The 12,414-nt window shown below is 38.4% G+C and overlaps 1 protein-coding gene across 1 annotated transcript; it reads right to left on the minus strand.

Moving 5' to 3' along the window:
* Nucleotides 1-10,282: 10,282 nt before the first annotated feature.
* LOC138395997 (histone-lysine N-methyltransferase SETMAR) lies at nucleotides 10,283-11,602 on the minus strand. The gene is given in 6 exon segments (XM_069489094.1): nucleotides 10,283-10,360; nucleotides 10,362-10,395; nucleotides 10,397-10,929; nucleotides 10,932-10,975; nucleotides 10,978-11,296; nucleotides 11,531-11,602. Coding segments are annotated over 6 exon segments (1,080 nt in total).
* Between the last annotated feature and the right edge of the window lie 812 nt (nucleotides 11,603-12,414).

Raw genomic sequence — 12,414 nt, forward strand, 5'->3', positions numbered from 1 at the left:
TTCTAGCAGTCTGGATAAAGAAATTGAGCCTGTCAAACCAAATGATTCCTTAAAAGGATGAATGTAGAAGACATTCATTTTGAGCAACATCAGACCTTTTTCATATCTTCTTTAAAATCAGATTGAACTAGGTTATCTCTTCTTTGTCAATGACTCATTATATTGTTTTTCTTACCAATTGTTTTTTTTACCATAATACATGTTTTTAGAAGCACTGAAGTTATAGATTAACACACAATAAAGTCATAAAGATTTTTTTTGTTGTTGAAGAAACAGGTTCTTTAGGTCAAAAGAGGAAATGCATTCTGGCTTCTGTTTCTTCTTGTGTAGTCTTTTTCAAGCTCTTGGTAAAAGAGCCCCTTTAGTAAGGAATAATGATGGTTGCTGGTCAGTATCCATCCATCCGTCCATCCATCCATCCGTCCATCCATCCATGCAATAGCATTTAACAAACATTTGCTGCCCTACCATGAACTAGGCATATTCTCAGCAGCAAGGATGCAGCAGTGAGTAGGAAAGACATTGGCCCTGCCTTCCTGAAGCTTGCTTCTAAGGGTGCAATTAGACAGCAAAGAGCTATGGTGGGGTTGTGACTTCTAGTCAACTCTCCTTGTCTGTTTCTTTCTCCTCCTTTTGAAATGGGAGGCAAAGTTTCAGAAGCCAGCTCACAAAACCACTTTGCCTCCATGTCCCCCCATGATAATTAGCCAAGACTAGAGGGTAAGAAGGGAAGGAGAAAAGATGGAGGAGCTGAAAGGACAGGGAGGGGGGTTGCTGATGTGGGGCAGGCAGAGTCTTCAAGGAAAGAGGGAAGGATGATCTTCTGTATGAAGGCAGGAGCAGAGGAGAAGTTGTTTTCAAGCATAGACCCTCCATCCCCAACCCTGTGACCAGTACCTGTGGACAACAGTTCTAGATGCTCGGTGAGACGGTGAGGCCTTGAATGGGGTGGGGGCCTTATAGTGGAAACCTCCTCATCCCTGATCAAGATGTCTTGAAACAGAGCCTGTTAGGAATTTCCCCAGAAACCAGATCCCAGTGGACCAGGCCACGGCCATTGTCACATAACGAATTCATATAACAGTTACTGGGGACAGATGTGACGCATGCTTTCTGAAGCCAGACCTGTATGGAAGGTCTGTGAAGGTAACAGCAGGTTTTCCAGCGCCCTTGTGCTGTGTCAGATTTCTGAATCCAGACTCCTTATCTCCTCCAAGTGAAGTTTTCACTGCTTTATAAGGTAGCTTTTGCTTTGAAAGAAGAAACATGCGGAGTATCTTGTGTTCCCTTTTCACCTCCTTGGTGCTCCTTAGCTTCCAGCCTTCTTAGCATCATTATTCATTTATTCCTGATGTCCACTGAACTCTAGACTTCGCATTGACTTTGGTATTTCAATGCGGGATGATAATCTGGGTTTGAACTATTGATGTTTGATGTCTTTGATACCAATAGATCTCATCTTGAAGGCCCCACATGGCTCCAAGTTTCAGTTAAGAAAAAAGTGAAAATACTTCAGTTTAAAGTTTTATAAATAGAGCAGCAGAAAATGAAATTGGAGCTTCCACTGGGTTACTGACTATGGAGAAGAAATAAAGAGGAATTAGGGGGAAGTGAGAAAAATGTAGAATATTTAAGAGTTGAATTCTCCCCAAAATGTGAGCTTCGGTGCTATCTTAAATTTCAGAAACCAAACCAGTCCTGTCACGATTCAATGAGCTCTAATTGTGTAACAGAACCTACATAAAAGCCAACCCTGCCAACAAAGCCTCAAGGTAGATGAAAGGATAAAATTAGCTTCTAATTTCCCATCAATTTGGAAACAGAAGAATTTGTGCAGAATTATTTCAAGTGAAACAGCACTTGGTTTGGTAAATAAGAAATTACAATTACTAGGGGATCTCTGCTCGGCCGTGGTTCAGGCACGAAATGCTGGCTTCCTTCCTGCCTTCCCCCTGCTGCCCCACCCCTCGGCCCCACCCTGCCGCAGAAAGAGTCCCACGTGCTCACGATGGAGTGGGTACCGCCATCGTGTTTGGTCTGGAGAGAGCTTACTGAAGCCCCTGCCTTGGACAGCTTTGATTCTCTTATTCCTTTCTTCTGTGGCTTCCACAGAAGACCAACAATTTATCTAGTTAAGGAATCATTGTTAATTATTTTTAAGTGTGTAATGGGATTTGGGTTATTCTTATTGTTGTTGTTAAGACAGGTCTTGCTCTGTTGTCTGGGCAAGAGTGCAGTGGCTTGATCATAGCTCACTGCAACCTCAAACTCCTGGGCTCAAGCAGTCCTCCTGCCTCAGCCTCCCAAGTATCTGGGACTACAGGCGCATACCACCATGTCTGGCTGATTCTTCAACTTTTTTTTTTTTAATAGAGACAGGGTCTTGCTCTTGCTCAGGCTGATCTTGAACTCCTGGCCTCAACCAATCCTCCCGCCTTGGCCTCCCAACGTTATTACTTTTTTAAAGATAGATAGTGGAGTATTACAGAGGAAATGGCACAATGTCTGGGATTTGCTTCAAAACAATACAAGGGATTGAGGAAAGGGGTGACCAACCCCGAGCTGATAATTGTTGAAACTGGGTATTGGGCACATGGTGGTTTATTATCCTCTCTACTTTTGTAGATATTTAAAATTTTTCATAACAAAAGAAACTATTTTTAAAGTTTATCTACAAGATGGCATCTTTATAAAGGAGTTTTAATAGTGTCGATAATAAGATCTAATAATTACTTAACACCAGGTTAAATTCTTTGCACTCTTTATCTTAGCTTATCCTCTCAATAAGCTGGGAGATTGGTATTGACATCCGGATATCACAGATGAAGGAACTGAGATACAGAGAAGCTAAGAGAACTCGACCGAGGCTCTAAAGCAAGAAGTGACAGAGTGAGGGTTGAAACCAGCTCTGGCTAACTTCAGGGCCCGAGGGGGACTATATAATCATGATTGTATTGTTCTTCACTTGTAATATTCATTCCATAAAGGGATAGAATTATGTTGAAGAAGATTTGACCATTCACTCCTCTAATTGCTTATTCACGCAAACAAATGTTGATTGAGCACCTCTCTGCTGTGTGCCAGGTGCTGTGCTAGGCATCGGGGTGCAGACATGAGCCAGATGGCAGAGCCAGCCCCCACGCAGCCGACATCATTTTCTTCAGCCAGGTCTTGGTAGCAAAGGCCACGTGTTCCTTATCCTCCTTCAGAAAAGTGTTTAAAAACTAGTGTTTGATGTTACTTTGGGGGTGTCTGTCCAAGAGGAGTCAGATGGATTATGTTTCTGCTCCAGGCTCTTTCCCTAGTTCTGTGATTTGGTAAGCAGATGGGCATCTTTTAAAAGTTTCATCTTGAATTATAGCTTGAACACCAGCTTTCTCTCCCTCAGACCGATGGAAAAACTATCTACCTGTAGTACCAGCAGCTGGGAAACGATTTGTTCTTTCTGATTCGCGGGGCCCTCAGTAAGCCACCGAGGGAGACCAATGACCTTTAGGCAGTTCCGCATTCTGGAAATAATCGGTGTGTGATTCAAAATAGTTTGTGAACTTGAATTCAGAAATAAAAAAGGGAACTTCATCATTAAAACTCAGGTAAAAAACACAATGGCTAATCTGAGAAACTTTAGTATTGATTAATTTGGGGGCTATGAACACTAATACATTATTTACAATCTCCGTTCAGAGGACTTAGGGCTTCATTAAATGAACCTTTTCTACTCTTCACCCTTATTTTTCTGGATAAAAGATGCTACTAATTTTGCTTTGATTGTTCTTGACCAAGGTCTGTCACTGACCGTGAAACCCCTGTTGGACAGCACCGATCATTATGCCAGTACACTAGCGTATTCATTGTTTGGACCCTGGAAAGATCTTCATGGTGTAATAAGAATCCAACCAGTGTTCGTCTCCTCCACTGCACCCTGTTGGGTCCCTGCTACCATCACCTCTTGCATGGGCTGTGGCCACAGCCTCCTTACTCCCTGCCTCTGCCACTGTCTTCTGCATCAGGCAGAGTGTTCCTGTTAAATGTCAGATGAGAACCTTTTGCTCAGAACACTCCAATGTCTGCCCATCGCATTCAGAATGAAAGTCAAATTTCTACAGTGCCCTACTAGGTTCTATATAATTTGGCTCTGTTATCTTTAAACTCATCGCCTACAACTCTCCTCCTAATTCACGGTGCTCCTGCCTGGATTGCCTTTTTGCTGTTTCTTGAACATGCCAGTTGCATCCCCACACTAGCACCATCCTCTCTGCTTGGATGCTCTTCTTGGGGTGTCCAGGCTCACTCCCTCACCTCCTTCATGTCTCTGCTCAAATGTTACCTTATCAGTGAATTGCTCCATGACCTCCTGAAACAGAGCACTTCTCCCACCAGCTGTCCCTGGCCCCTTCATCTGCTTAATTTTTCTCCATAACACTTATCATCATTTGATAGGCTGTTTTATTTTATTCTTGCTATCTCCTCCACAAGAATATAAGCTCCATGAGGTCAGGGATGTTTCGTGTTTGTTTTTTTTTTTATTGTACATAGAGAGGAATTTTTTTTTATAGGAAATGTATTTTTTTTATTTTTTTTTATTTCATCTTATTGTTATGTGTTGCGTGTTTTGCTCACTGTTTTGCCCCCAGCACTTAGGACAGAGCTGGGCATATAGTAAATGCTTAGCACATGTCCGCTGAATCAATAAAAAGGAATGTGATATTAGCACCTGGCATGGATTTACAAGATTTACACTGAAAGAACTGGAAAATGTTCTTCTCCTTTTAATGATCTGGAATGGGAGTCCTGGAATGGGAGCCAATGAGATTGGCTGGTCCAGGAGGTCACTATGGTTTAGTCAGATACGCACGGGCAACACTGTTCTTTGCAAAATCATGCAGTGCCAAGGCCTGAGCTGGATAAATCAATTAGTGTGACCTGGGAATTATCTGCTTCTTGAGAGTTGGATAGATTTCCCTGAGAAATTATCTGGGTGCTTTTCTGGATGGAGGGGAGTTGGGCCATACAGCAGTGGTGTTTCTTTGGCAATTTTCAGTTCTAATTCTTCTATGGTAATTAGTCTGTTTAGATTTTCTATCTTACGTAGGTTCGGTTTCTGCAAATCATACTTTCTCTAGAAGAGTAACCTTGTCATTCGTGCTTCTAAACTTATTTGCACAGCGTTGAGCAAGTTATTCCCTTAGGATTTATTCAATCTCCCATTTCTGTGGTTTCCCTTTTGTAATTTCCAATTTTGAGTAATGATTTTCTCCCTTGTTTTCTTATTTTATTTTTAGTAAATAAGCTAGCTATTTATCTTAAAATTTTTTTCAAGGAATCATATTTTGTAGTTGTAAATTCTACTTTAAAAAATTTCATATCTCATTCTTTTTTCCTTTTATCTTTGCAAATTCCTTCATTCTGTTCCTTCAGTTTAATTTGTTGGGTTTTTAAAAATAAAAACTCCTTGAGTCAGATGATTATTTCATTTGTTTTATTCCTCATTTTATACCAATATGAGAATTTCCACCAGAAATTTACTCTGAAATGTATCCCTTAGGCTCCCCCATTGGCTCTGAAATGTGATATTTTTTTCTTTAGCAATTCTACAATTTAGATTTTTTTTCTGACCCAAAAGTTTTCCAGGAGAGAATTAAAAACAAAATTTCCAAGCGGAATTTCCAACAATTCTCATTGTTTCTTTTCCATGATTCTCAGAGGAGAAGAAAAACCATGCTTGATTTACGCAACCATGCTCAATTTGGAAATCCCCTCTCTTATTGCTTTGTTTTCTGGAAGTTGGATTAGCATTTACTATTCAACTTATTATTTAGATTATTATTCAAGGACAAAGATAAAATATGGCTAGACAACTGCTTACATGCATATCAGTCCAATGAGATGTACATTGAGCTTCTAAACAAAATTTAAAAATCCTCCTGAACCTTAGAGTAAGGAAAATGCCTTTTGCATTTTAAAATTGTGACTTTTTAAAAAATGATTTTACTGTAGCATTATGAGTAACCACCGTAAGTAACGTATTAGATTGTATTTCCAGCTTTGCCTAAGGCTATTTCTGGATGTGGTTGTCAAAGTTAAATAAAGCATGACACATCTTCATATTGTTCAAAGAAAAGTGGAAGGTCTAATGTCCCTTTTTTAAATACAGGAAGCTAGAGATGTGAGAACACAGTGGTAAAAGCATGGGATTAGGCAAAAGGTGAAATCCGAATTCAAATCCCTCAAAACACACTTCTCTGAGCTTCATTCACTCACAACAGGGTTCACATCCTGGTACTCAAAAGCCTGTAGGATGCGATTTCTCCTTCCCTCAGGTGTCCACACAAACCCATAGTACTCACAAAATGCATTTGATTTCTGGGGCCTCTGGGCTCTTTAACTGAACCCATTTAGCATCCCCTATTCCCTAAAATAGGGGTTCCACCTTACGTGTGCAGAGGACTCCAAACTTCTCCCCCTCCCATGCTGTCCCTTAGCCAAACACAGCACAGCAGAAGCTCCTGCCCAAGGGCCATCGTAGGCCTCAGGCTCCCTGTCCTAGCCCTTAGCTGACTCCTTAGGCTCTAAGCTAACCAGACTGGGAACACAAAAAATGAAACATTTTTTTTCTGGGAAAAAAGAATACTTTCATACATTCACAGCAAAAATGTGAATTGTTAGAGACTTTTTTGAAACACAGTCTTGCAACAGGTATTAAAATAAAAAATACACATATCATTCAACCCGGAAATCCCACTGTTTGAAATCAATCCCATAGATGTGCCAGAAATTAAGGATGTAAGTCTAAGGACATATACTATACACAAACACACACAAAATAAATACATGCACACACATGCATATTCCCTTGTTCATTGGATTACTATTTGTAGTCACATGCACACATGCACACATACACACACACACACACACACACATGTACCTATACCCACAGCTTAGAAATGAAGTGTATACCATCGATAAATCGATAGAATGTTTAATGAAAGCCATTGCAGCAGAACATACAATATTATGCAGCCATAAAAAATAAACAATTAGAACTATAAAAACTAACTTTGAGAGAATTGCTATAAGTTATTGAGACAAATTCAGAAAATCAAATCTCTGTATGTGTGTGTGTGTGTGTGTGTGTGTGAATGCATACCAGAGATCCCAGAAAGGGTTTTCACTAAAATGTTAGCAATGGTTATATCAGTGGTTTGTGCCTCATACTTTTTCATATAATTCAAGTGTCATATAAGGAGAAAGCATTGCATTATTTATAAGATTAATTCAAAAGCTTTCGTTGTTAAAAGGCATAATATCCATATGTGCATTAAAATATGAAAACATAATAAATTGTGCAGCTCAAGAGGCAGTGTTGTTGTCGCCTTGGTTTGGAAGTTTCTTCCCAACTCTCTCTGCATCCACCACCTAATTCAGGCTCATTTGCCAGTTCCTTAAGAGACTACCTGATCTCTAGTGTCAATTAGGTTCCCTTGCTATGCTAAGGCTGCACCCGGTGCTTTTCCTTCCTAACATTTATGTTTGTTCTTTTGTCCATTTGTTCATTCATTCCTGATTGGCAGCTCCAGTAGAATGTGCTGAGAAGAGTTCACACCAGAAATAATAACAGAAGCACAGAAGAGCAAAAGGTGGAGTAAGTATAATACGGCACCTCATAAATGAAACTAATGACCATACAAAGCTGGCATTTATTATCTGAGTCATCCACTTATATTCTCATTAGGCATAAGAACCAGTACCTTAAATTTGACACAGGCAGTAATCTTAGACAATTTAACTTGGCATGAAATAATGGTACAGTAACGTGAGTTTCTGATAACCAGCTATAATGTAGGGGAAAAAATTAAGTTTAGAAACAAAACTGTGTTGAAAAGATGCCCTTATTAGTTAACACAAGTGAAAACACTTGTGAGCCAAAAGATAGAATTTAATCCAACTCCCATGGGGCTAAGTAATTCACCCACAGTCACCAGGTTTGGTCAATCACTCTTGGGAAATAGACCATACCAATTCATCAAAGTTTGAACACAAGAGAACAAAAGTATTTAACAAAGAATAATATTGGCAATGAGAAGGCAAGAATATCCTTATTTATAGATGATACAGTTGAATACTGGACAAGCCAATCAACCAAAAACCACAAAGAAAAAACAAGTTTAGATGTTGGCTAGATAAAAAAAATAATACACATAATCAAAGGTGTTTTTTTTTTTTTTGGTATGTACCGACAGCCATTTAGAAACCAAAATGCAAGATTTACATTCCCATCAGCAACACAAAACATAAAATACCAAGTAATAAACTTAGTGAGAAGTGCCCTACACCTGTATGAAGTATAAGACTCTAATGAGGGGTGAACACTTGAGAAATAATCCCCATTCTTGCAAAACATTCAATTTTGGAAAATGTTAGTTATTCCTAAACATTTTATAAAGTCAATGCAATGCCAATACAAATTCCAAAAGGACTTCAAAATTTGGGAGGAACACTTGGCAAAAATTTCTGTAGTTTACCTAAAAAGCAGGTAAACTATGGAATAATTATTGCTAAGAAATACGAGCAATGAACATTGACTGAAAATATTTGGGAGCACTTAAAAAGTTAAAATATATCCCGGTATAAAGCTGTATTAATTAAAATAGGATGATACGTACTTGGGAAAAGACTGAACGAAACTGTTCCAAGAGTACTAACAATTTGACATGTGATAAATGTGACCTTTGAAATTAACATAAAAAGCTGGATGATTTGATAACTAGTATTAATTGTCGGGGGGAAAATATGAATTGAATTGTGTCCCTCAAAAAGATATGTTGGAGTTCTAACCCCTGGCAACTACGAATGTGATCTTATTTGGAAATAATGTCTTTGCAGATGTAATCAAGAATTCATACTGGGTTAGAATGGGCCCTAATCCAAGCACTAGTGTCTTTATGAAGAGAGAGAGATTTGGACACAGAGACACACAGGGAAGAACGCCTTGTGACAACAGAGGTAGAAAGTGGAGTAAGGCAGCTGAGTTGATTGCCAGCAACCGCCCCCACAGCTTTCAGACAGAATCTGGCGCTACTGAAACCTTGATTTCAGACTTCTAGAATCCGGACTGTGGGAGAACAAATTTCTGTTTTAAGTCACCAAGTTTGTAGTAATTTATTATGGCAGCCGTAAGAAAACTAGAACAAAATAATAAAGCTGGATCCCTGTCTCACTCCTTACACGGAAAAGAAAAAAAAAAAACCTAGATAGATAAAAGAATTAAATGTAAAAATGCAACAGTGATCCCCCTGTATCCCCAGAAGAAAATATGGGTGAAAATTTATATCTTCTTGGGGGAAGGGGAAGGAGAAGGGCTTTTAAAGAAAACACAAGGAACAGAGAAATAAATTCGACTTTGTGTGTGTGGTAAGAGACTAAGTCAAAAGGCAAGAAATTGTAAAATTACTGTGTAATTCATGGCAGATAAAGGGTACAATCAGTAAGAAAGACAAAAGGCTCAGCAAGAAATGCACAAAGAACAAGATTAGTCAAGTTACAGAAGTATAAATACCTAATGTATAAAACATGCTCAACTTTACTAACCATTAAAGAAATGCCAAAGTATTAAAATGTCTTAATTTTATCTATAGGACTAATTGACAGAGATTAAAGACTATTATCAGTCAGAATTAGCTAGGATATAAAAACAGGTACTTCATTCACATTTGGTGGGAGTACACTTTGGTACAATCCTTTTGCAGGGCAGTAACTATGACCTTATCCTTGCCTATTTCAGTTATTTTCATAATTTTGCTTTTTCCCCCACTCTAATGTGTGCATTTTTCACATAAGGATTTTTTAGAATTTTCTCACAAGAGATCAAAATCTGTCAAGGGATATTTACTTTTATGGAATGTGATACGTACTGGAATATGAGTTTGAAAAGCAATTCACAAGACACCACCCCCAAAATGAGTATACCAGTTTCACTGCAAACTACACCAGGATTTACTACTTTTTTTCCACTGACAGAATAAAATAGGACATTTGAATTTGCACTTCTAAGTGAAGAGAAACATTTTTCCATGATTTATTTGCCAACTTATTCATGTAAATTGTATTTAAAACTTTTTGGTCCATTAATTCATGTGAGTCTTAATATTTCTATTCTCTTAGTAATGCCAAGAACACATCTTGTGTGTGATATAGATATTATTTTAGGTTGGTGCAAAAGTAGTTGTGGTTTTGGACCCTGAATTTTAAATCATTATAACTAGGCACAAACACATCTTTACTAATTAAAACAGGAACCATTACAATCAACACATTTTTGCCAACGAGGAATAAGTTTGTTTATTCCTGTAGCATAAAAAATCTGTGCTTCGGGATTCAATGAACTCTTGGAAAATTTTCTGCATCGTGCTGGTTATGGAAGTGTATTCCCTGCAAAAAGTTGTCGCGATGCTTGAAGCAGCAGCAGTTGGTTGGCGAGAGGTCAGGTGAATATGGCGGATGAGGCAAAACTTGGTAGCCCAATTCGTTCAACTTTTGAAGCATTGGCTGCGCCACACGTGGTGGGGCATTGTGGTGAAAAATTGGGCCCTTTCTGTTGACCAATAACGGCTGCAGGCATTGCAGTTTTCAGTGCATCTCAGCCATCTGCTGAGCATACTTCTCAGATGTAATGGTCTCGCCAGGATTCAGAAAGCTGTAGTGGACCACGCTGGCAGCAGACCACCAAACAATGACCATGACCTTTTCCTGGTGCAAGTTTGGCTTTGGGAAGAGCTTTGGAGCTTCTTCTTGGTCCAACCACTGAGCTGGTAGTCACCGGTTATCATATACAATACACTTTTTGCTGCATGTCACAATCTGATCAAGAAATGGTTCGTTGTTGCTGTGTACAATAAGAGAAGATGGCACTTCAAAACGTTGATTTTTTTTTGATTTTCAGTCAGCTCATGAGGCACCCACTTATTGAGCTTTTCACCTTTCCAATTTGCTTCAAATGCCAAACGACTGTAGCATGATTGATACTGAATTCTTCAGCAACTTCTCGTGTAGTTGTAAGAGGATCAGCTTCGATGACTGCCCTCCGTTGGTCATTGTCAACTTCCAATGGCTGGCCACTGCGTTCTTCGAATTCAAGGCTCTCATCTCCTTTGCAAAGCTTCTTGAACCACCACTGCACTGTATGTTTATTAGCAGTTCCTGGGCCAAATGCATTGTTGATGTTGCGAGTTGTCTCTGCAGCTGTGTGACCCATTTTGAACTTGAATAAGAAAATCAGTAAGAATGTGCTTTTTGTCTAACATCACTACCGCAGTCTAAAATGAATATAAACAGCGAATAGTAAGTCATTAGCAAAAAAACGTAATGTGAGAAATGCGCATTAAAATGATGTATAACATAACCACACTTAAGAATGCATTCCAAGAGCAAATGGCAAATTTCAACAATGCTAGAACTGCAATTACTTTTGCACCAACCTAATAAGTCTTGGTTTGCCCCTCACTGGGCATTCTCTTTCCACACCACATACTTCCCAAGGCTCCTTCATCCACTCCATGGCTTTGACCACCACCTTTATGCCAAAAGACTCCTCAATCCACATGCTCTACAATGAAATCTTTTCTTCCCAAACTACTTGGAACATTGTTCTGCATGCTGGGTGCTAAATATTTGAAATATAGACATAAAAGGACCATTTTTAAAGATTAGATTATTTTTAGAATTGTTTAAAGAATTAGATACGATCAGAAAATAATTCTATAGCATTAATACATGGAAACAAGCAATGGATAAAAAATATTCTGGTTAACTATAGAAAGACTGTCTAAGTACTTGAATAAATGAACACAAAAATGAGTTTTAAAAGTACTTTATTTAAAAAAAAATCTCTAAATGTAATGTTTCATTACAAATATATACATGTTTCTATTTACATGCTCTATTAATTCTATTAGCTTGAATTAGATTTTAAATCCAATTTTGAAAAGCTTTCAGAATTTAAAAATATTGTACACATAAGCTTATAAAAACAAAGGCCATACTGAGGAACAGAAAAGAAAAAAAAAAAAATCCATTATATCTCTTGAAGCAGCTAGAAAGGACCTGCTCTCACAGGAAGAAGGGATACTGGAGAGTGTTTACCACTATAGCTTACCCATGTGTATGGAAAGGTTCAATAAGCTATAATGGTTTTGTTGGTATATTTTTTTAAAAAGTCTTTGTAATTTTCAGATCAAACATGACAGTACCAAACAGCCACTTTACACTTCTACCTAAACCAAGACATTCCATTTGGTTAACACAGTGACTGCCACATAAGGAAAAAAAATTTTTTTCCTTGGGGGCCATGGTATTTTATTACAAAAATAGAATAAAAACTTTGAAAACAAAACAATCCTAATTCAATGAAAAATT

Source organism: Eulemur rufifrons, chromosome 15 (assembly GCF_041146395.1).
Source record: "Eulemur rufifrons isolate Redbay chromosome 15, OSU_ERuf_1, whole genome shotgun sequence".
Classification (NCBI taxonomy): domain Eukaryota; kingdom Metazoa; phylum Chordata; class Mammalia; order Primates; family Lemuridae; genus Eulemur; species Eulemur rufifrons.